Source organism: Pollicipes pollicipes, unplaced genomic scaffold (genome assembly GCF_011947565.3).
Source record: "Pollicipes pollicipes isolate AB1234 unplaced genomic scaffold, Ppol_2.1 Scaffold_7261;HRSCAF=8764_pilon_pilon_pilon, whole genome shotgun sequence".
NCBI classification, from domain to species: Eukaryota; Metazoa; Arthropoda; class Thecostraca; order Pollicipedomorpha; family Pollicipedidae; genus Pollicipes; species Pollicipes pollicipes.
This window is the reverse complement of record NW_023597054.1, coordinates 62,878,283-62,902,175: the sequence shown is the minus strand read 5'-3', so window position 1 is coordinate 62,902,175 and position 23,893 is coordinate 62,878,283. Positions and strand designations below refer to the sequence as shown.

Below are 23,893 nucleotides of genomic sequence, written 5' to 3'. Positions count from 1 at the left end.
TCGTCACAGGCCGTCACTCGGACCACGGTTCTCAACGTCCCCGGTGCCATCACAGGTCGCTACGCGGGCCGTGGGTCTGGGCGTGCAGATGCTATCACAAGCCGTTACTCGGACCACGGATCTCGACAGTGGCCGATTAGCCTCATTAACTGGCGCACCGGCCGACGGCCGCCAGATCAAGGCATCGCCCGCAGCCGCTGGCAGCCCCCAGCCAGTTGCCCTAACGTCCGGTTATGGTAGTGCAGAAATAAAGCACTAGTGCACAAACTGAATGGCAATTACGACGCGACCGCTTGTCACAATGCCTTCCGCTCGGAAAGCTCAAACCCCTGCCTATGGGGGGGAGGGGGTATGCAAAGGCCGTGCGTTCTGGCTATTGGCTCTCGTGTTTAGTCAGCCACTGGTTATTCAGCCCCGCGGAAAGCACTTCTGCCTTCTTTCTTGCAGGTGCTCCTTGTGGCGATGGATGGTAGGACTGTAGTGTTAGATGTTAGGCAAGTGGTAGGTGTTGTACGGTACGTGGTGGATGCTGGGTAGGTGGCAAGTGGTGTGTGGGATGAGCGAGCGACAAGGTGGAAGGCATGTGAGCGGCGTCAATGCATTCTCGCGCGGAATTAAAAGCACATTACACCTACACATCCGTGTATTGTCCAAAAAATGAGACATCAGATAATTCAATACGACAGTTCATGGACAAATCGTCTGGCAAGCGACCGCCTTTCGCTGCTCGTAGGGCGGTAATGCACATCATACACTACCGTCGATAAGTAACTATTTAGTCCAAGCCATAAATGATGTTGGTCCGTCATTATTGAAAACAAAACTATGCAGAATGACATTCTCAGTAACAGGAGACGAACAACAGCCTGTTTTTGACAACGATGAGCTGATGAGCAATGGGCGGTCACAAGGCGAAGTCTACGCACGCCCGGCTAGCGCGGTGATGCCTGCTCACCCCCGCCTAAGACAAACGAGATTACATCTCCAATGTTTGCATATCATAATCACACCATTGAGGTCGCTACTTCCGTTTGCGGCCTTTCCGTTTGCCCTTGCACTCTTGCTTTTCAATGATCCTGAAAGCAAAAGACGACAGCTTTAGCCGTCGGATACAAGACACAAACTATGACCGCACAACCAAAAACATCGCAAATGGCAACACGCATGATCCAACATTTACGATCAAATAACCCCACGCATGGTCCATAACTGCGAAACAGCTTGGAGTGTGCCCCAGAACGTTCCACATCCCTGCAGTCGCGTTGTTCACACCAGTTGGGTCGACGGCGGCAGGCGTTTGACGGTCAGCACACATCCACAGCATTCGTACCTGTACTTGCTCGGGTACATCTGCTGCTGCACTAGCTCTCCTAGCAGACCCTCGGCGGCCAGCATTGAGAGGTAGGTGGTGATGAACGGGTCGTAGTCGTGCGTGCGGCGGCTCGCCTCCACCTGAGGACGGCCAAACGACACGGTCGGCTCGCTCCGGTCCCGGCGGCGCGGACCCGGCCGACCGCCACAGCACGGTCGGCCGGCCGCTGAGGACGGCGCGGTCCCACCCCCTGCCCTCCCCTCCAACACAGCAGGCCAGAACCAACACCATCAGATACGGCACACTCCTCCCCCATACACGCCGACAAACCAGCACGCTTCCCCTCACCGGTCCGCGATCACCAACAACGCACCGCCCGGCGACCCACCGGCTGCGGTACGAGCTCCCAGCCACACCCGCGCTACACCGGGGCCGCGCCGCCGCCGCGCACCTGGTACTTTTTCCGCTTGTCGAGCTCGTCCCGCAGCCGCTCCTCCAACAGCCGGGCATCGCGCTGCAGCAGACTGTGGACGGCGCCGCGCCGCTCAGCCGGCCAGCGCGCTGCCGCGCGGCGCAGTGCGGAGTCGGTGGTGGCGGCGGCGGCCGACGGCTCGCGCGCCGCGTGCGCCCGAAGCTCGGCCGACAGCGGGCGCGCGTCGGCCGCCTCCTCCGGCTCGCGCTGTCCGCTCCTGTATAGCCACCAGCTGTCGGCAGGTGGGTGGCGTCAGACGAGAGGGAGACGTCGGGCGCAGGTCATCGGCCGCCTCCCGCTCAGCACAGTGTGCGAAAACAGGACAGCGCGAGCAGCTAGGGCTGAGAGTCGTCATCAGGATGCACAGCTCCTGCACTTCGGTAATGTGCGACAGCATATGAGCTCTCACTAACTGGCGCGAGAAACGGAAAACTGTTGACTTCAGATTTCTTCCAATGAAAAGCAGCGTTACTTGCGTTCAGGCACGTGCACGGAAACGACCAAAACATCTCCAACAATCTGTTGTTGTCGCCTCGCACGGAACCAACGCAAATGCTAGCAAATCTCAACCAACTCCAGAGGGCATCCTTCCACGGCCTCACTCAGTCCTCCCCCTCTTTCCGCTGTTCCCGCCTTTCGAGATCCCTCATATGCCCCCCCCCCCTCCCCCCCCCCCCACCTCCCCGGTCTTCGTCCCCCACTTCCCCGTTCCCGGGTCCCCGCCGTCCGTTCCCCCGGCTCACATGTCGGCTTTGAGTGAGCTGAGTCGCCGCGTCAGCGTGATCCGGCGGTCCGACACGACGCTCATCAGGTTAAAGCGGATGTCGTGGTACGGCTGGCCGCTGGTGGCGATGCCCAGCCGGTCCGAGATGACGCGCCGGAATTTGTCCGTCCACTCCTCGCCGGCCGCCCACGGTCCTGACGGACGCCAGGCAGGCGTTCAGACAACCGAGACGTGAGACGGCCGCCGCCATACGCACTTCGCGCGCATACCGAGGAGCACGACAGGGAGTCGAGCTACGCCGCAAAGCGCGAGTACACCACAGCGGAACTGGGTACACGGCGGCGCGGCACAACACAATGCGGGAGCACCAAGTGCGTCGCAGTAGTGCACGGGTGCTCTGCAGTACACGGGGGCGCGCCACAACACACTACAGAAGCACAAAGTGCATCGCAGTAGTGTGCGGGTGCTCCGCAGGGTTGTTCGGTACACGACGGGGCGCGGGGTGCGCTACAAGACGCGTCACAGTCCGTCTCTGCGCCATCCTTTCGCCGCGTCCTCTCACCGTGGTCGATGGGACCGGGCTTGAGGCCGTCCAGCTCGAACAGGCGGCCGTTGATGGGCACGTAGCTGACGTAGTGGAAGGTCTCGGCGGCCGACCTGCCGACCGGTAGGCCGACGGCCGGCCGCTCCTGCACGCGGTGTGCCTGCTGCGCCGCGTGCGAGTTGTGGGCCCACGCCAGCTCGGCAGTGTTGCCGATGGCGAGGCCCTGGCGGCAGCGGCAGCGGCGGTGAGCGGAGCACAGACCGGCTGCGCTCCGGGCGAGGGAGGGGGAGAGAGCGGGGCGCCGCGGACCGTGGTCTGGCGAGGCTGGGCGAATGTGACAAAGTGAACAGACTTCAGTCAATTGAGTGGGGACCGTGGCACATCGGGATTGCAGTGCAAGACATAGTTTAACAGACAACATGAGTGAAAACACTGCTGTGCTATGCCAGGACATAATGCATCTACAGCAAGAACCTGAACTGGAGTCCCTAGGAACACAAATGACGTCGTGGACAATGAGGAGGAACCACTTATCACACGTGCCAATCCAGTTCATGAAAATAACCAATGTTGGAACAGCTGAATACTTACTTACCTTGTTCTCTGGATTCATCCCTTCCACATGGTGTTTGAAGTTGGTCAGAGTGGGGCCGAGGTCCACATCGCAGCAGTTGAGCAGGATTGAGACCAGAGCGTGAGTGGCGCAGCTGTTGGGAACCACCTGAAGCAGCAGCAGTTTAATGTGGCAGTAGGTTAATATAAATGTTAATGACTGGGCAGCCGGACTAACAGATCACAGCTCGGAAATGTCACGTATTACGAAAGTGCAGCCAAGCTTGCCGTGGAAAGCAAGTCTTGACAGCCATGGCGTGAAAAGGGCATTCCTCAAGATCACAGAGTATTTCCAGGACAAGCCACTACCTCTTCAGAAATGTCAAAACACATGGATGAAGTTGACACAATTATTCAAACGCTTCAGTAAACATCATGCTGCAATCTATGCATGTGAGGTGAACATACCTGTTGCGCAAAGAAGATACTATTGACCTCTTCTTCATCCATCAGAAAGCTGTCCTTGTCACAGGTCTGGCGCCGAGCGCGCCGCTCCTCCATCCAGCGAAACAACAGGATGTACCCAAACGTCTTTTCGTCGGCAGACTTGCTGATGTCATAAATCTCCTCCACCTGAAGTCCTTTGACACCAAAATCTTCCAACAGTAGAGTAAAGAGGCCTGCAATAAATGTTGATCAAGATGCATGTGACATGAAGATGACCAAAACGTGAAGGTAATCAACTTTTATCCAGTTTGGTATGGTACCAAATGGGTGGCTATGTATGCCCACAAATCTGTTGTTTTCACCTTTCCATCACATTGCTACCTTAAAATATTACTGTATCATGTTTGATTGCTTGACTGAAAACAGTGCATGCAGTGCAAAACAGACACTGATGGCTCATTCCAGCAGTCTTCCAACAAATTGTGACAGTGGTGTGGGAGCTAGGCCTAGGCTGGCATGGTGACTGAGTGTCTTTTATCATCTCTTGCTGCATGCCACCACAAGCCTTACTTTCTTCCCATGAGTGCTCATCAATCCCCATAGCTTGACTCAGTGATGACGGTCATAGATTGTGATGCTGCATTTTAATTATGAATGAGGTTGGGTGTGAGATTCTGTTCCCCCAATGAAAAATTTTCATTGCATGACCTTTTGAAGTGTGTGATCACAAAATCAGCAACCACCCACCACCATAGTGAGCAGGCAAAAGCACCACTGAACAAAATCAAAAGGAACAGACTGTCCTGGCAAACATAGTCAGCATTTGGCATGAAGTTATCTCTACTGAAGACAGGGGGAATGAGGCAGATCCAATGATGTTGAAGGAGCTGGAACAACAATGATGTCTTGGTGAGACTTTTTTCAGTGAAATCTCTAGAATAGTGTTGGCTGGTTTTGGTGCACTCTAAGGTGGCAGAGCCCATACAAGAGGGGGTGGGGGGGGACCTGTGCTGCACAGCAATAGTACATATTAATGCATAAAACAGGCCACATATGCATGGGATATGTGAAACTGCCTATGAGGCATAACACAAGTGACAAAATTGGCTATCCTGACTGGTTAGACAATGGACCCTAGTCACCATCAGATAGAAGACACCTGCTTTGCTGTGGTTCAGCTCTAGCCTCTGTGGAAAGCACGGTAACTGCAACAAATGTTTCCACCCTCTGTATCCATTGCACTGTCTTACAAGATTGGGACAGGTATGCTCATGAGAAAAGAGCCACAAAATGACTACAGCTGGGATACTGTCAGTATGGTTGCCTCTCACCTGGATCACTTTCCAATTCCATCCAGCCATCATATAGATGGCTCAAGCCCAGCAGCATTCTTGCAAGATGGTCAGATGCTGGCAAACACAAAAGGATATCAAATTAGGCTCTGCATAAAATGTTTATCAGTACTAGTAGGAAATGTGTCATGAATCAAGGGTATCTGAGCACATCTCCTGAGGTCCTATGACACATAACCATCCAAACTTGGATATGTTACAGAAGTTATTGGCAGGATCCTAAGTAGCAAGATCAACAATGCTGTGCAGCCTACCATCCATTATTATTTGAGCCAAGGCATAACAGTGATATTGATCCAGTTGTCATCTTGACATATTTGCTAATCAAAAGTATCCCATTATACAGGTGCCTTGCCTGCCTGTATAGGGCCAGCAAACCTACCTAGTTTGCTGGCTCCATTTGGCTGAGGCTAAGCATTAACAATGATGTATGCTAACTACATTTCTTTTCACCATGGCTCAGTGATCCAAAAATACCTGTAAGTCTCCACCAGAAGAGGTGATAACTGCACTCCATTTTTTCCAGATATCCAAATAGGGTAGGCCTTATTTGGCAGCAGCATAGCTACTGGCTTCACTTACACAAGGTCTAAGACTCCAATTCAAAATGTCATGAGCTGCTTGGGCTAGTATTATTTTGGCTGATTAAATTTGTTTTTTTAAACCCTTCAAACACCATCCAAAACTATAGCCAGCTCCAAGACAGGTACAATGTTATATGCCAGGAGTTGGAATATCTAGGTGGAATACTGGCAATGGGAAAATATTAAGGAAGCCCCTTCAATGTCTGGAGCCTTTTCATTAAGCAAAGGATCCCCCAACTTTTGTTTTATCAGCCCTGACAACTGTCTTGAACTGCCCTTTGGACAATATATGAGTATGGTGATGAATGCCACTCTGAAAAAAACTCCACCCTCTCTGCTGGATGCCTTCTTGTTGTCTGTTAAGCTTAACATGGAGCAAAATTTTGCTTAACTCAGTTCAAGCCAAATTATCCTGCTTTTTAAACACATTTTGCTTGAATCAAGCTTGGTTTTTGTGAAAAATTACCTCAGCAACATTATTCTTTGTTGAATTAATGGCTCTGTAATCACGAAAAATGGTGATGACCAATTGCCAGATTCAGCCCTTGGATTTACACTGTGTTCACAGAAACAGTCACCGGGATGTCTCTGCAGCCTTGGTCCCTGCCATACACAGAATGTTCAGCACAACTCTTCGTTTCTTGGTAGAGACAGTGGGTCCATAACATTGGCATTCTGACTGTTCTTTTTCGAAAAGCAGTAGCTCACGACCTGAACAGCAAATAACAGCCATCGCATGAAAAGGCCCTGGTCGAATGGCCCAAATCATGGCATCATTACTCAAACTACTCACTTCAAACTACCTATGGAAACTTACCAGATGAAGTACACTGGCTAAAGCGTCACCCAAACCCACAGAATCATAAATGTCGCTTTATCGTCCCATTTCTACCTCCAGAAACCCAAATTCCAGACTTCAATCTCCCGGCCTTCCACGCACTCCAACCCGTGTACTTTGTAATCAAACTCGTAGGCAAACATTTCAAGCCTTGTACTTTCAAGCATATCTAAAAATTCATAGATGTCCTCAGCTGTTTAAAATGACGTCATATAAATTCATGCGAATTTATATTTTTGTGGCTGTGCTTCCGGGTATATATCCACGCCCTCCAAATATGGCAAGCCTTTTTGCATTCGCAGGCTTTTCCCCTGTTTACGCACTGATAACGCTAGACGAGAGCTCTTCTCACTGTTGACACATTTTTCAATGTCCTTACCTTGCCTTACCTTACCTTACCTTACCTTATGTTGATTGGGAATTATAAAAGGCCACTAGGCCTGCAGGTCTTGGTCTCGTCAGGCTCCCGCCCAGTAACCAAACAGTCTCAAATTATGGGAAGATTCAGTGTGGGACGTCTTACATGTCAGCCCAGTGTATATCGAGCCTAGACTTGAACTGTTCAACTGAGGTTGACGACACGACCGGGTGTGGAAGAGCGTTCCAGTCGTTGACAACCCGCGTACTGAATGAGTTACGACGGACGGGAGTCCTAGCTCGAGGTTTTCTGAGTTTCCATTGGTGTCCTCTCGTCACCTCCGAGTTGTGCCTTGTCAGGAACTCCTCTTCCGACAGCGCCATACCTCCGTGAAACAGCTGGTACACTGTTACCATGTCTCTTCTACGACGATGATAGTACAGCGAGGGCAACTGAAGGAGTCTGAGCCTCTCAGAGTATGGCTGGCGCCTCACTTCATAGACAAGCCGGGTAGCTCGTCGCTGAGCCCGTTCCAGCCGCTTCTGGTCCAGTTTGCCGAACGGCCCCCAGATAACGTTGTCATACTCTATGTACGGACGTACTAAGATCTTAAAAAGCAATGGCAATGTGTGAGCATCGATATTGGCAAAAGACCGCCTCACGACCGCCAGCATGTGGTTGGCCTTGGAGATCGCTTCCGCCGTCTGCACGTGGAACTGGAGCCGGTAATCCCCGAAGATCCCGAGGTACTTCTCGGTAGACTCTACCGCGATTTCGGCGCCGTCCAAGAAGTACGCCAGCCCCGGGTTACACTTCCCGATGTGCATTATTTTGCACTTTGCTGCACTAAAGGGGAGCAGCCACTCCTTTGACCACCTGGTCAGGACGTCGAGGTCAGCCTGCAGAGGTGAGTTAGTCAGGGGCCTCGGGACACGACAGTAGACCTTGGTGTCTCCGCAAACATCTTGACCACGCTTCGCACTTGTTCTGGCAGATCGTTCACGAAAATTATGAAGAGCGTTGGTCCAAGTACTGACCCTTGCGGGATGCCGTTGACGACATCGGTCCAGTCCGACTTTGAGCCCTGGGCCCGCACTCTCTGCATCCGGTGAGTAAGAGAAGCCCTGATCCAGCGTAGCAAATTAACTCTCACACCGTAAGCATGGAACTTGAAGAGCAGGCGGTTATGGGGCACGGAAACAAATGCTCTGCTGAAGTCCAGGTACGCCACGTCCACCGGCTCCCCATCCTCTACCGCGGCGTTCCGATCCTCCATGACCTCTAGCAGCTGGGTGGTACAGAACCGCTTAGGGAGAAACCCATGCTGGGCTGCATGAAGAAGTCCAGACTCCGAGAAGTGATTAGTAGGGCATCACGGACGAAAGTTTCGAGTATCTTGAAGGGAATGGCAGTAAGGTTCTGTGGTGTTTATGGAGCTGGATCAGTTCGCGTATGGTCTGGTTCGGTGCAAACCATAAAACGCGTGGTAACGGTCAGTGGGGAAACTGTTCATTTATTCAGGGTCAAACAGGGGTTCATTTCATATGGTAGCCTGGGAGGGTATGATAATACAGGGGAATGTGAATTATTTTCATTTCGACGATACATAGACACTACATCCCTCCCCTTCTTCAGATGATTGCTTATACATAGTCCTTCATCCACGCGGGCTGGCGCCGCGCACGGTGACGCATGGTCGGGAACACACTGGCGCCAGGGACAACGTCGTGGCGTGGGAGGACGCAGTAGCGGCGCGGAGAGTAGGGGTGTGGCGCCGCATGGACTCGAGGATGCCATCTATCGCCTGTTCTTCGTCCTCTCCTTCGGAGCGATCTGCGTCCTGTCCATGGAGGTGCGGGCACGCTTTAAATAGCGACGCGTTTCTCGTCACCTGGTGACATCCACGTGATGCGGTGACCATGGTGCCTTGGATTCCAGTCACTTCGTACGGCGCTGGGCAGAACCGAGGTGTCAGCTTTCCCTTCTTAAATTCCGGGATCAGAACTTGGTCTCCGATTTGAAGATTCGTTGTCTTGGCTCCACGGTCACCTTGTTCTTTCATCTTTTTATTCGCGGCTGTGTCCGTCTCGCGGAGTCTTCCATCCTCCGGATGTGTCGTCATCGGAGACGGTGGCATGATCTTCACTGCGCGACCGTACAGTAGTTCAGCCGGGCTCTTCTGAGTAGTGGTGTGCGGTGTCGATCGGTAGTTTCGCAGAAACTTGTTCATTTCCTGCTTAATCGGGTGTTGCTCGACGACAGCAGCTTTCACAGCTTTTGATAGCGTTCTCATGAAACGTTCTGCCTCTCCGTTAGCTCTTGGCCACAACGGGGTGATCTTGTTTGAAGCCGATGTAGTTCGTGAACTGGGCGAAATCATGTCCATTGAACGGAGGTCCGTTGTCTGTTCTCATCACATCGGGAATCCCGAACATCGAGAAGATGTCGTCCAGGATGGGGATGATGGTACGAGCAGAGGTTGATTTTGTCGTACGGACAACCGGGAATCTCGAGTAGTCGTTGATTACAACATGGAGATATTCGCCCGGTGGAAAAGGTCCCCAGAAATCAGCAGACAGCTCCTTCCATGGTCCAGTTGGGAGCGGCGACATCTGAAGAGGTTCCTTCTGTCGAACTGGTTCGGTGACTTGGCATGCAGTGCAGGTCTTGATGGTGGCTTCCACTTGTGTATCGATGCGTGGGAACCACACTTCCTCTCTCAGGAGTTTCTTCGTCTTGACGATGCCTTGGTGTGCTTGATGGGCCAGGGCGATGGCCTTACTTTGCAGCGCAGCGGGGATGACCAGCCGATTTCCAAGAAGGATGACGGTGTTGTATTCTGAGACAGTCAGATCTCCATGGATGGCTGCGAAGCATTTCAGGGCGTCGTAGTCGACGTCGTCTTAACCGGTTTCTCGAGATCGGTGAGTGACAGTGTGCCACTGGTTCGACTTCACCAGCTCGAGGACCTTCTGCAGAGTGCCATCTCTTGCAGTGTAGGTCTGGATTTCCTCGAGAGTCATGGCTTTTGGTACACCAGAATTCATGACCAAGTTGATGAAGGCTTCCGTCTGATCGGACAGGGTGATTCCGTCGCTTGAATCGTTGGTTAGTGGATGGCGTGACATGTAGTCGGCTGGGTTGTCCTTTCCAGGTCGGTAGACGATTTCGAGATCGTACGGTTGCAGGCGCAGACCCCAGCGCTCGACCCTTGCAGGAGGGTTCGACGCGGGGTTGCTCCAGATGAGTTGCACCAGCTTGTGGTCCGTTACAACTTTCACCTTCTGACTGTGTATGTATAGGTGAAAGTGTTCGCATCCCCAGACGATGGCGAGGGCTTCTCGCTCGGGTTGTGAATACCGACTTTCCACGCTGGTCAGAGCACGACTTCCGTATGCGATGACCTTGATGTCCTCAGGATTTTCAGGCGTGGTCTGGCACAGGATGGCACCGAGTCCGTGCGGACTGACGTCTACGATGAGGCACGTATCCTTCTTCTGATCAAAGTAGGACATAGTTCCAGAGCTACTCAGAGCTTCTTTAAGTCGCTGAAAGGAGGTCTCGTGATGGCTGGTCCACTCCCAAGGGGTGTCTTTCTTGGTGAGGTCTCGCAGCGGGCTCGTGAGGTCGGCGTAGTTCGGTATGAACCGTGACGGATAGTCTGTCATGCCGAGGAAGCTTCGCACTTCCGATGGGTTCTCTGGTGCCTTTGTGTTCGCGATCGCCGATACCTTCTTGGGATCTGCTGACATTCCCTCCGATGAGAAGATGTAGCCGAAGAAGGTCAGTTTGTTCTGGTTGAACGCGCACTTCTCACGGTTGATGGTCAGCCCTTTTTCATGCGGCCTTTGGATGACCTTGGTCAGGGCTCTGTCGTGTTCGGCTTGGTTTAAACCGAAGACGATGATATCGTCAGAGAAGTTGCGGACTCCTCCAATGCCACTGAGCGTGTGGTGGATGACGCTCTGGAAGACTTCGCTGGCTGAGCACACACCAAAGCTGAGACGCTTGTAGCGGAACAAACCCTTGTGAGTTGAGAAGGTCGTGATCGGTCTGCTGCTCGGGTGGAGTGCCAGCTGATGATATCCTGAACGTAGGTCGATCTTGCTGAATACCTTTGCTTCGTTTAGGTCGTGGATGATGTCGTCTGCTGTTGGAGTGAGGTGTCTCTCTTTGGATAGCGGTATTCACACGGCGCATATCCACACACACGCGGATAGCTGTCGGGTCCTTGGGTTTGGGGACGCACACGACTGGGGATACCCACGGCGTCGGTCCGGTGACAGATTCGATGATGTCCTATTCCTGGAGCGAGTGGAGTTCCTTCTCCAGAGCTTTCCGTGTGTGAAACGGTATGCGCCCGTGCGGTTGAGCGATGGGTTTTACCGCTGGGTCAACATGGAGTTCCACTTGATGGTCTTTGAGTTTGCCGATTCCTTCGGTGATGGGATGGGTTTCAGTAGGTCTTTGATCAGCGTTCTGCCTGGAGGGTTGCTTGTCACCTCTTGAATGACTTCCAGCAGGTTGAGGTCCTTCGCCGTTTGGAAGCTGAGGAGCGATCCGTGTGCCCCTTCCACGACGAAGAAGCTGGTCGTGACGGTGCGGTTTCCGTGCGTTACTGGGGCCGTGATACCCCTGTTATCGGCAGAGGGTCGGTGGCTCCGTAGGCGAATAACCCTGTCTTGGTGGGAGCGAGCTGCGGTGGTGGGCGCAGTTGTTGGAACGTGATGCTGTCGATCAGGTTTTTGTTGGCCCCTGTGTCGATAATGACACCGACTGATATGCCTGCGACCTGCACGGTTGTGCGTGGCTGCGTTTGACGTGTAGCCAGAGCGTAAATGTACTAATCATCACTAGATGACTCCGTCTGTTCAGTGACCGGACGCACCGAAGACTTCTTCTTCATGGGATTGTGATTGTACTTCGGGGTTCGGTTGGTCTGTGGCATGTGCGATCTGGCGGCTCCTGAGCGGCACATGTGGCTTAAGTGGTTCACTGCCACATTGGTAACACGTCTTTCTGTGTGCTGGACACTTGGTGGGACCACCGTCGTGCGGGTAGGTTCCTCCGCACAGCCCACAGGATTCGTGATAGGATTAGTGATATTTGGTGCGATCAGGTAGTTGTCAAAACGGGATAACCATTTGGTACATCGCGGACCCACGGGTTGTTCGTTGGGGTCGAACGGCGGTGACGCGGGCGGCGACATGGCGGCCGCCAACTTGGCTCGCCTTGATATGCAGATAAGTTGCCGTATGGATCACGTACAGGGTGCTGGGGTATGGTAATCTCTCCGGCGAGTTCGAAAAAATACCTCGTCGCCGAATGTGGTGTTTATGGAGCTGGATCAGCTCGCGTATGGTCTGGTTCGGTGCGAACGATAAAACGCGCGGTAACGGTCGGTGGGGGAATGTTTATTTATTCAAGGTCAAACAGGGGTTCATTTTATATGGTAGCCCGGTAGGGTATGATAATACAGAGGAATGTGAGTTATTTTCATTTCGACGATACATAGGCACTGCAGGCTCGCTGGGCGGTACCTCGCTGGAGATTGTCGGTTACCCCTCTTGAGGATCGGGACTACCCCGCCAAGCTTCTACTCTACGGGGAGCCTTCCGGATGCTTAAGATTTTCGGAAAAGCATGCTGAGGGGTACTGCTAGGACATCTGCGGACTCGCGAAGAAACCCTGGATGCACATTGTCTGGCCCAGGGGCGCTCGAGGTCTTCAGAGCGGGCAATTTATTTGCCACTGCCTGAGTAGAGATGGCCACGTCATCCAGAAACGGTCCAGTTAAGTTGCACGGTGACACAGGCATGGCACTAGTCCCTTCGTCCGTGAAAACACTGGCGAAGAATTTACAGAGGACATTAGCCTTCCCTTCGTTACTGCTGGTCAACACTCCATCATCGCCAAGAAGGTCCTCTACCCTGCATCTTGTGCGTAGTCTTGAGTTGGCGTGCCTCCAAAAGGCCTTGAGGTCTCTTTTGAGGTCTGCTACTAATTTAATCTCATGTTCTTTCCGAAGGTTTCTGGTCAACTTCCGAAGGTCATTGCGACAACGCACGAACCTGGCATGGTCCAGAACATCCTGAGTCCGCGTGTACGTTCGCCATAGTCTTTCCCTAGTCTTCTTTGGCTGCATGTCAATGGACTGGTCCATCAGGGACCAGTCCATTGACGTGAGGGTGTCAGCCAGATGCTCGTAACATGTGTGTGTCAGCTGGCCGGGACGAGGAGTTTGTATCCCAGAGTAGCAGACCAAAGTGTACCTGATTACCACATGGTCCACTGTTACCTAGCCCAGGCAGGTATTTAATTTGGCTCACCATGCCCTCATTTGTGAAAATGAGGTACAGAACACTAGGAGCTTCGTCAACCCGGTAGCGCGTTGGTTGCTGGACATGCTGGAACAAGAACTGCCCTGAATGGTGTCTTTCAGTGAGTGGGTTGGGTGGCTCTCTGGAGCTGACGACCCCTCTGTTGCCCAGTCAATCTGAGGCAAGTTAAAGTCACCTGCAACCATCCAGTGAGAAGACTGGGCTCTGCATGCTCTCTGAAGAAAGTCTTCCAATTGGCCCATACTGTCTTGGATGTTGCCTGATGGACTTCTGGAATACTGTATATGCAGCCAAGTAACAGGGCATCCTACCCAGTCAAGGCAATTTTCAGCCACACTTGCTCCAGATGACTTGACCCATTCAGTGTTCATCTGCGTTTAGTAAGTTGGACACATGGACACATATGCCTGTCCTACCACTAGATCCGAGGTTGGGCTGAGATAGATTAAAGTTTGTGTGCAGGGTGTATCCGGAAATTGATGAAAGATGGCGCAATAGGAAGCTTCTGGGCTTTAGGAAGGGCCTCAGTCAACAGCACGATGTCCTGGGTTATGGTCATAAATAAGGATACATAAATCATCCCTTTTACTAAGGAACTGGTCCGCATTGGTGTACAATGTCTTCAGACCTTGCCTACCCCTGCACTGAGGAGCATTATGTAGTCATTGTGGACTGGGGGATCAGCATCAGCCTGAACCTGAGTACGCTGATCCATGGATCCATCCCGAGTCATGTCAAAATGGCATGCAGCCACACCAGAGCGTAATGCCATTCTGTCCAATGCCATCTTTCCCCACAATACGTAGCTGGTTATGTTACATCATATGCCTCTTCCCCACCATCTATTAAGTCATTTGTGTACGGCCCCGAACGGTGCACAGTGTGCGTCCTTTTCCATGTTAAACCTCGGACGCCAAGGTGCCTTAGAGGTCTTCACCAAAATCCACATCAGATGATGTCATATCGACTCATGTGATAACATTACAATCAAACCAGACACCGTAACGCAACCAACTCCGCGACGGGTCCAAAACTGGGAATCGATATGCTCCCGACTCTAGCCAACTAGCCCAGGCTACAACCGCCCCGGTCTCTGAAAAATGTAGCCAGTTCTTCTTGAACAGTCTCGGGCTGACATTCCAAGGTCAGCCCAGGACAATACATGTGGACAAAACCCTCGCGGATAGTGGATGAAGTAAAGCTAACCCGGAAAACGTTGCTCCAGTCTCGTGAAAGCCACCCTCAGCGCGTCTTACAGGCTCTATCGATCCCAACACAATACCGGGTAGGTCAGGGTGCTCGACAATTTGTGGCTCCTCGTGCCACAAGCAATGGACGTACCCACTTAGCCTCACGCACAATTCACCATCAAAATAGATCTCATGGGTGGTACAACCATGAACCTGCCCATCCTAACTAATCAGTTTTCACGAACATCGTTTGCAGGGTTCGCACGCACTGCTGGAAGCTACTGCCCGTGGGGCTCGCCCCGTGCGCGCAATCCCGCACAACGCCACGCAGGTCTCGGCCGAAGCCACTATCAGTAGACTTCTCTAATGTAAGACGTTGAATTTACCCAGATGACTGTTGTGCACGTTTGTCCCGCACGACCCGCTGGGTATCGAGCAACAGATCTCTGGGCGGCACTCCGAATAACAAGCGCCCCTTGGCCCCAGGTGATTCGGAGTAAAACAATAAACGCTCGTCATTACCTTCTTAAGGCGACCGGTCCAATGCACCACCCTGGACTTCACCTTGATTGGACGAGCTTGTCCCGTATCGCCGGCGGCGCAGCCCATGGCGAGCTATGACAAGCGGAGTTCATCGCGCTCGCATTTCAGCGAAAAGCTGGTCAGCTGATCACACAGCTGATACGTATGACACTCGTCCGAGGGCTCGGACCAACAAAACGACATCTTTGAGTTCCTCACCTAACTGGAGCCACGGCATCTCCTTGTCACCCTGATCCCTTCAGGACATTTCTTCTAGACACATGTTTCTCCTTTCCCTTGCCATTGCTCTGATATAGCTGAGTTACAACGCGTTTAAGCCGAAATATTCTATTCTTGCAGTGACTGCATACAAATTTTATGCACAAGTGGTCATGTGCACAGATCAACATATTTGACTAACAATGTAACTAAGGCACGTGACACTACCACTGCAGCATTTAGCCGTTTCCATAACACGCAGAAACTTCATTCGAACATAAATCAAAAAGTATCATGGCATTTGGACGTACAAAGCGCCTCATAGCGCTATATAAACATAACATGAGTGTCTTCCGACAGATTTATAGCAGCATAACCGTTCACGCCGAAGCTCTGAACTGGTGAATACGTGGACGCAATTCGAATTTTACGCATGTCAAAATTCACGACTAGAGCACGTGGTCGTCACCAAATTGAACACTTTGCAGCATACCGCACCCATGCCAATGGAGAACTGTCACTGGAATTCCCACGAAGATCCGATCCGTCATCCTCCTGGAGTGCAGTGCCTGCCCACAGCCGGCCCGTCCCGCACAACTTCTGCGGACAGGGCTGATCCGTCCGCGCGCCGCCCGCGCGCCGGCCGATCACTGGCGGATGCCCCAGGGCCTCAGGATGTGGCGCACACGTCCTCGGTGTACTGGACGAAGCCGTCGCCGGTGCCGTAGCTGACCGGCACGATGGCAGGTCGGCGCCGGCACATCGGGCACCGCTGGTTTCGCACCCGCGACGACCGCAGCCACAGGATCAGGTTATACCTGGGCGCAGACAGCGCCGCCGTCAAACGCCGTCGAGGAACGACGCTTGCCATCGGGTAGCCTGGGCAATCGAGGCACGGGGGCAGCTTTGCCTCAGGGGAACGCTGCCACCGAAACACGGCCACCGCACTGCGTCGAGCCACGATCTCCTCTGGAGACTGGCATCAACAGTGATGACTAGGTCAGCAAGGACGTGAAAACGAGCGGGTAATGGCTCCTCGAACCCGAGCAAAAATGGCTTCAGTCCTGCGTGACGGAGCTGATGACGGCGACTGAACGATCCAACATCAAGATTGCAAAGGCAACTGGGCGTTCAAACGTCCATCCGCAGCCCCGTGTCGTTGTCTTGGCGGCCGTCGGTCGCCGGCTGACCTTTCTCCGTCCTCGATGGGCATGGCGCCGTGCAGGTGCTGCCCCCTGTGCAGTGCGCCCACGCCCATCTGGTGCTGGTAAATGAGGCGGTCCTCGGTGGCCGGCTCCTCGGCCATGTGACTGAAGTACAGCTCACCGCTCTCGTAGCCATCGTTCAGCGAGACGTTCATCGATAGCTGCCGGGTGGAGTGCGATGTTCATTGATGTTCGGGGCTTGCAGTTGATTGAGCGCGGCCGCGTGCAGAAGTCTGCCTAAGAAGCTCATCGAAGCGAGCCGGCACACGCGCTGCCCGCTACACCAGCTGCGGTGTGCATGGCCAGTACATCGCCGAGGTGTTTGTAACTGATGTCCAAAGGGACATACTCAGCGTTAGCAGCAACTGCGATAGCGACTTCAATAACCACCGGCATTTAGCCTACAAAGCGCCACATCACATGCATGACACCTCCCATAGGACGCTATCGATCAAAACCTGGCGGGGCGAGACAAATGCCAATTAAAGTAACCCACTACCAACGTCGTCGCCGACTAGGATGGCGTGCACCGACGAGGCGCCAGTCCCAGCCTCGGCCCGCCGTCGCACCTCACCTCGGCGTTGTCGAAATGGCAACCCAGATCCTCGTCCTCGCCCTGCTTGTACTTCACCACGAACACCTTGTGCGAGTCGAGACTCTCGCCGCCCAGCTCCGGGTACAGCAGCGCCGTGATAGGCTGGATGTACTCCTCGCGCAGCACGTCGAAGAACTCCTGGTTCATGCCCAGCTCGTCCAGCAGGATCTGAGGACAGCCATCGCTGTAAGCCGCCGCAAGGACAATGGAACAGGCGACACATGCCGACGGAAACGTTTCGTGACCAGGTGAGTCCGATCACCGTGTACTATGTACCGTGTACGGAGTACCGTGCACCGAGTGCCGTGTGCCCTGTATCGAGTACCGCATACCGCGGACTACGTGCCGACTACCGTGTACCATGTACCTGGTATCTTGTACCGTGTACCGAGTACCGTACAGCTGTGTAGCCAGGGGGACGCAATGGCACAGACGAGACTGAAAAATCGTGAAGGTGGCAACAACAACCTTCGTTCTCCTTTCTAAAGAATGCACCAGAAAGCGCCAGAACTCTGACAGTTTCTAGAGAGCATGGTCTCAGTTGAACGTCATGCCAACCGCCCTAGGCAGTCTGCTCGATTACTGCATGGTTGGCGATGACAACAGTCAAGAGGTGATGCATTTGGCACCTGTTTCTATGTCAGGAAGCCGTCTCAAGAATGATGTCGGCGTAGCAAACAGCGTAGTTATACCAGCCCAACCGACCCATTGCAGCCGGCTACACAAGAAACTCAGCTGCCGCGCCGCAGCAGCCTGACAGAACCACGTGGTTAGTTCACTCATATTTCTATGACTTTTTTGGTTTTTGTTGATGATGATTTGGTTTTTTTAGTGAAAGGCGTCACGTGGGCAGTGACACCCTAGCGTACATCAATGAGGTCACGAGGGCAGTGATACCCCAGCTTGCATCAATATGCGTTTGTATTTTCAACAGGTTAAATACGCGGTGTGGATATTCTGACAGAATGAGCGAGGCTGATTTAAACGACTAACAAGTCTACACACATGCCCGAAACAGATGCGAACAAAAGTATGCATAGAACAATTACGATGAAAATTTTCGTGGGATAAAGTACATAGGATACAGTAAGTATGGCAAAAGTTCGTAATGGCACAAGTGCATATAGATAAAGATCGTATGGCTAATTCTTCGTCAGAGAAAAGTTCGTGGCGAAAATGTTCGTAACGCGCATTAATTCGTATGAAAAGTTCGTAATCAAATCTTTGAGCTCCACTGTTCAGATGTGAATGTTGTTCATGGGTAGCATTCATTTAACAAGAGCACGTAATAAAGGTTCGAATCCCGATATCAGATACGAGTACACAACTGCACAAAACCGTTCATCAGGGATGAGGTTCTGACAATAGTGTGTACGGAAACTTTGCATGAAAATGTGTATACTGCACATGGGAAAGCAGATCTTCATTCTTGGCGTCAGGCGCCAGATAAGTGGTAAATGCGGGGCCTATCACATCTCGCCCACTGAAGACGGGGGGGGGGGGGGGGGGCGGTAGACGGTGACAACTGCATAGGCTAGGTCAAGTATCATGACATATCTAATTATTCATAAGATAAGCTTTGACCGCCAAAGGCATCCAGCAAATTAACTTCAATCAATTGGGTTAGTGCAAGATAACCCTGGGATGGAGGGCACTGGAAGCTTACCACCGCAGGTCACCCGACACCATTACCATTAGGTTTATCCACGGTCATCACCATTACCATCACCATTACCACCGCAGGTCTCCAGCCGAGTTTGTTGTGCTCCCCTCAATCCCTCACCCTGATGCCTCTGTCGAAGACTTCGCCTCCCGCCGTTCGGCGCGCCGCTGACGCCAGCTCACGGACGCGACCAGTCAGCTCGCATATGAAATACGGCGGACTGACGCGCCAGTGCCACCCAGTACAGATTACTTATATAAAGTAAATCGGAGTCCAGAGAAAATGACGCACTAGCTAAATCCCGCTCTGACGCACCCCCCCCCCCCCCTTCATTGGGGTCACGTTTGCATCTGACCCAGTATTGCCTAAGGGCAACTTTCTCACGCTACACCGGATAGAGCTAGAAATTACTCACTCGAATTAATACCTTGATCACCACCGGAAGCCAAATTTCAGCGAAGCCTAAGGGCTGCCAATGCATAGTTTGGTACTCTGCTGGTCCCTATGTCCTGAAACACTCCCAATAGAAACACTCCCAATCCTGCGTCATAACAAACCCAATCGTTTCTATGCCTCCCCATAGGCCAAATACTCACCATTCCCGGAAACTGGGTTGCACCCACGGCCCCCTAATCCGAAGCTGATGTCGTCCACAAACCTTTGCATACGATTTGTGTTCAACCAACTTTATCCGCCTCGAACATACGCGTATGTTCATTGCGTACAAACGAGCGCGCACGTATTGTACGCATATGTACTTATTCCATACGAACTTTTATCCTGACGAACTTTTGTCAACACCAAGATTTTCCATACGTACTCTTTACCATTCCAACATTTCCGTACGAACTTTTGCGTAAGTACTTTTTCGTGCGCACTTCTGTCATACGAACTTTACACCTTACGTACATTTGCTTACGAACAATTGTGTACGGGCATTGTGCATACGCACTTTGTGCATGCATACTTTTGTACTAAAACCGCCACATGCCTGAAAAATGTGCGAGTCAGCACAAACCACTCACCCCGTGGTTATTCATGGTGTTAGGACGGCCCTTGGGCATGTCTGACTCCTCGAAGAGATGCAGCTCCTCCAGGAATTGGCGGCAGAACTCCTGCGTGAACACGGGAAAGGCGTAGATGCGGCCTGGCAGACTCTTCACACGCGTGGTCAGCTGTTCAGCCGTGACATCAGCCGTGCGCGCCAGCTGGACCAGCTCCAGCAGCTTTGGATGCAGGAAATATGGCTGCAGGGAGTGAGCGTCCATCAAGTGTCAGCACGACACGCAACACAGGTGAATGAGTCCACAAACCCTGAATATTTTCCTCCTCAGCCAAAGCAGTTCCCAATAATTCTTCCACTACGCCATCATTGATGGCAAACAACATATCTTCACCTAATTGCTGGTGAGTACAGGACAATGCCTCTCACAGCAAGACATTGGACATTATTCATTCCACTTTCCAGTATACCAAATCCACCAGGAAACAGTGATTCAAAGATTAAAATAAAGGCAATGCATACCTGTAATTTATACACCAGTGGGTTTCTGGGGACATATTGCTGGAGAATGTACTTGTGTCTGGCTGCTGCATCTCCTTGAAGCTGCTTTCTCCTATTTACCTCTTCTTCAATCTTGGAAAGAATCATAGTTTCAGTTTAAATGAGTGTATGTAGGATGGTTCTTGTTATGAATGAACTTTTTCACAGGGCTTGATCTAATTAAAAAAACATACACAGACTCCAAATAAAGCCTATGCTGAAAAACATTATCAATGTTTCATAATTATGTTTTGTTAGGCACTTGTTCAACAAGCTGCATACATTAGTACTAACCATTGCCTATGTGCAAAGCCATCAAGAAGGTACCCTGCACCCTATTTGTGATTACTTCCTGCCAGCAATAAGTAACAGATAATATTGATTTTATACTAGGACATTGGCTATCAATTTTGCACAAAGCAATTATGAATATAATGTCTAAGCCTTTATTTATGGCACAAACCTGTGTATATCACAACATTATTCATAACTCATATCACATCATCTTTCTTGACCATGCCTTGGATAATGTGATCAAGGTCTGCAACTGACATATCACTCAAAAGCACATCTTATCAAACATCTTGAATGGCCTCATATTGTGTGGTCTTTGAGTCAATCTCAACATGTAGCATGTACAAGTGATGTATTTATTGCTACATGCATTCATTGATGGCAAGTGAAGGCTAAGCCATCTAAAAGGTAATCAAAATACTCTAAAAGCAATTGAATGCTGCCATCACAACTTGATGGATAACTATAGAATTGATCATTGTTTTGCAAACCACCATGATGTATACAATGTATCAGCCTGTAGTTATGCTGTGCATCTGATGTTACTAACAACCTATTTCACACCATGTTCCTTCTAGCATATTGTTTAAGCATGTCATTTCAGCCAAAACAAAATTGCAAAATACATGTCAGTTAAATGTGTGAACAACTGACAGAGCATACAGCAGGCCACATAGTGGTTAACCCTGACCCAGCTGACCCCGGTAAAGTTAAAAGTTGTGAGTCTGTATTCTCCAATGGTTTGAGCAGCTAACAGTAGTATTTTAAATACCTTATTATAATGAACACCCATAACTTGAAAACAACCAAGGCAAATCATGTTTCTATTGTACTGGTAACTCACCTGAACTGGCATGTGTTTTGGACAATTGCATCCAAGTTTCTTTAACACAGGGGAGTATTCCTTCAAAAACTGCGCCTTGTTTAGGTATGTCACATGAAGGTTGAATTCCTTCAAATATATATTTTCCGTGTAAAAGCATTTGCAAATGCCAAAAACCGTACGCATTTTACGCAACCTATCGCCCGCAGGAGATGCAATAGATGCACACCATGCCCCAAAACCAAAGATGTACTATCAGTGAAACGATGGGCCCATCGAGATGGCGCTACGAGTTAAATCGAAATAAGCACAACCCGCAACAATCCAATCCACACCTTCAATACTCTTAAGCAAAGGCAACGCAATGCGCATTACGTGAACCAATTACACACATAGTCGAGGCAGTCGCGCAGAAGCTTTAGGGCGTTCGCACATTGTCTTGCATGAGGTATATATGTCTACCAAAAATGGTAAGGACTAAAGGGCGGACGAAACTGATCACGAATCTCATGTTTCGAGACTATTTGTTCGATTGGTACAAAACCTTCACAATGGAGGTGCCAAATAGTAAAAATGTATGCCGTCCCGGATAACATGACCTTTGCGTCTAGGAAAACTCGCCCAATAACACCCAAAACCAAAACACAGGCTGCAAACACCGTCACCTTGCTTCGATTCCGAGTTATGGGGCACTGCCATTGGCGGCGTAACCGGGGAGGCAGCGGGATAAGCTGTTCCCCTCCCATCTTTTGAGGCGGGATAAAAGTACCCTGCATGCCCCCCCCCCCCCATAATTTCAGGTGTCCCAGAAGGGACTCCCGGGTATGTGGTAGTATCAACCATATTACTCCGCTAATAATGCAGCAGACCAAAATCTGAAAGGCAGTGCGTATACACCCTCCAAAAAGGAGCGCGGTTACGCACCGCGCTCATGCACCCTCCAAAACGGGGGGCGGTTACGCACCGGGCTTATACACCCTCCAAAAATCTTTCATATGGTTGTACGTGTCAAGGATACGCGTATTGGCAGCCTTGGAGGCAAGGAAGTGCAAAAATGCAGAATCCCGTGCGAGAAGTCGGTTCTTTGCGTGATAAACATCCAACGATCACCGTGGTATTGTAGCGCAGCGAAATACGGCAATGTTTCAACATGTTCCGCCGCGCCGTTTGGAAATATAACCAACTCACGAGTTGATTGCGACGCGCCAAGCCACGTGTGTGGGATTGTGCCTGAAAAACTTCCCAGCCAATAAACTCCCATCGTTCTGCGCTGAGTGTGTATGCAACAATCGCGAAATCCATCAACTCACTCTGAACCATTTCTATTTTTCTGAACCATTTCTATACACAAATTTTCGGCCCCTGGGCCCGCGTCTCCAGTGGATGGATGGTTGGAGTGCTGGTCTCTCACGCGGTAAGCCCGGGTTCGAATCTCGACGACGACCGCTGTTAATTGGGCGGCTTCATGGCCTATCGGCGAGATGTGGTGATGCCAACTCGCTTCACTTCTAAGCGGAATGGATTCGCTCCCGTCGACAAGCATAGGGTCCTCAGAGCAAGGCAAAGACTGAACTCAAGACCAACGTGGTGGGCACCTGCACGATCGGTAGTACCTCGACAGGCTGACATATGAAGCCCGGATCATAGCACAGGACCCCCCGAGGAAAGGGAAATTATTCAGGACTATAAATTAATACCCCTGTGCAATCAAGAGTGCACCGGCAGGTTAACGACACGAGTTTCGATAGGAGCGAAAAGTCAGCCGCAAATGAGGCCACAGGAAAAGAGCCCTCGAACAAAGTAGAGGGCCCCTGAGCACCGAGCGTCTCCGTGCCTTACCTTATAAGAGCCCTAGCAACGGCACAAGGCCTTTCAAGCAAGTAGCCAAGTATTTTCGGAAAATACCTGAGATTTATATGGACCCCTGAGCAACTGAATGCATTCTGGAATGTGCGGCCCGGGAAGAAGTGTGTGTGGCCTTTCGGGTGAATGGGTAAAATCCATGGAGGAAAACCCGATTGATCAACAGTGCTCAAGCATGGAGGCAGGAAGCGTCCCAACAGCACATTGGGCTCTACGAAAAAGTGAGAAGAGATCAAGGGTAACGTGGAAAGCTCCTTAGCGATCAGATTGACGCAGCAAGTGGGCATATAGAGACAGGTAGCCAACAGCGTAATGCCTCTAGACAGCGTAATGAGCCCTAAAATTGCCCCAAGCAACACTCTCAATCAGCGAAGAATGAACTTCGTTTACTTATGAACTTTTTACTTTTGCTAGCAATTTTGTTGTGCGTTTGTTGTAAGGAAACTGCGTCC

At 51.3% G+C, this 23,893-nt stretch overlaps 2 protein-coding genes across 3 annotated transcripts; both read right to left on the bottom strand.

The window, feature by feature from the left end:
- Positions 1 to 628: 628 nt before the first annotated feature.
- Positions 629 to 6,929, bottom strand: caly (ubiquitin carboxyl-terminal hydrolase calypso). Its single transcript, XM_037235523.1, has 10 exons — positions 6,805 to 6,929; positions 5,383 to 5,460; positions 4,073 to 4,284; positions 3,648 to 3,773; positions 3,071 to 3,275; positions 2,528 to 2,702; positions 1,950 to 2,016; positions 1,764 to 1,877; positions 1,331 to 1,452; positions 629 to 1,076 (listed from the first exon to the last, which is right to left on the bottom strand). The coding sequence occupies exons 2-10, from the start codon at positions 5,438 to 5,440 to the stop codon at positions 1,022 to 1,024; spliced, it is 1,134 nt and encodes a 377-aa protein (XP_037091418.1). The 5' UTR covers positions 5,441 to 5,460; positions 6,805 to 6,929; the 3' UTR covers positions 629 to 1,021.
- An 8,639-nt stretch (positions 6,930 to 15,568) lies between these two features.
- On the bottom strand, positions 15,569 to 22,158 carry LOC119112752 (2-oxoglutarate and iron-dependent oxygenase domain-containing protein 2). 2 transcript variants are annotated; one of them, XM_037237031.1, is made up of 6 exons: positions 21,600 to 22,158; positions 20,444 to 20,554; positions 19,944 to 20,033; positions 17,235 to 17,423; positions 16,646 to 16,821; positions 15,569 to 16,273 (listed from the first exon to the last, which is right to left on the bottom strand). In XM_037237031.1, exons 1-6 carry the CDS (start codon positions 21,762 to 21,764, stop codon positions 16,126 to 16,128), a joined length of 879 nt encoding a protein of 292 aa, XP_037092926.1. In that variant the 5' UTR covers positions 21,765 to 22,158; the 3' UTR covers positions 15,569 to 16,125. The 2 variants fall into 2 exon arrangements, with proteins under 2 accessions (XP_037092926.1, XP_037092925.1); XM_037237030.1 differs by having other exon boundaries at positions 19,944 to 20,165; positions 21,600 to 22,149.
- Between the last annotated feature and the right edge of the window lie 1,735 nt (positions 22,159 to 23,893).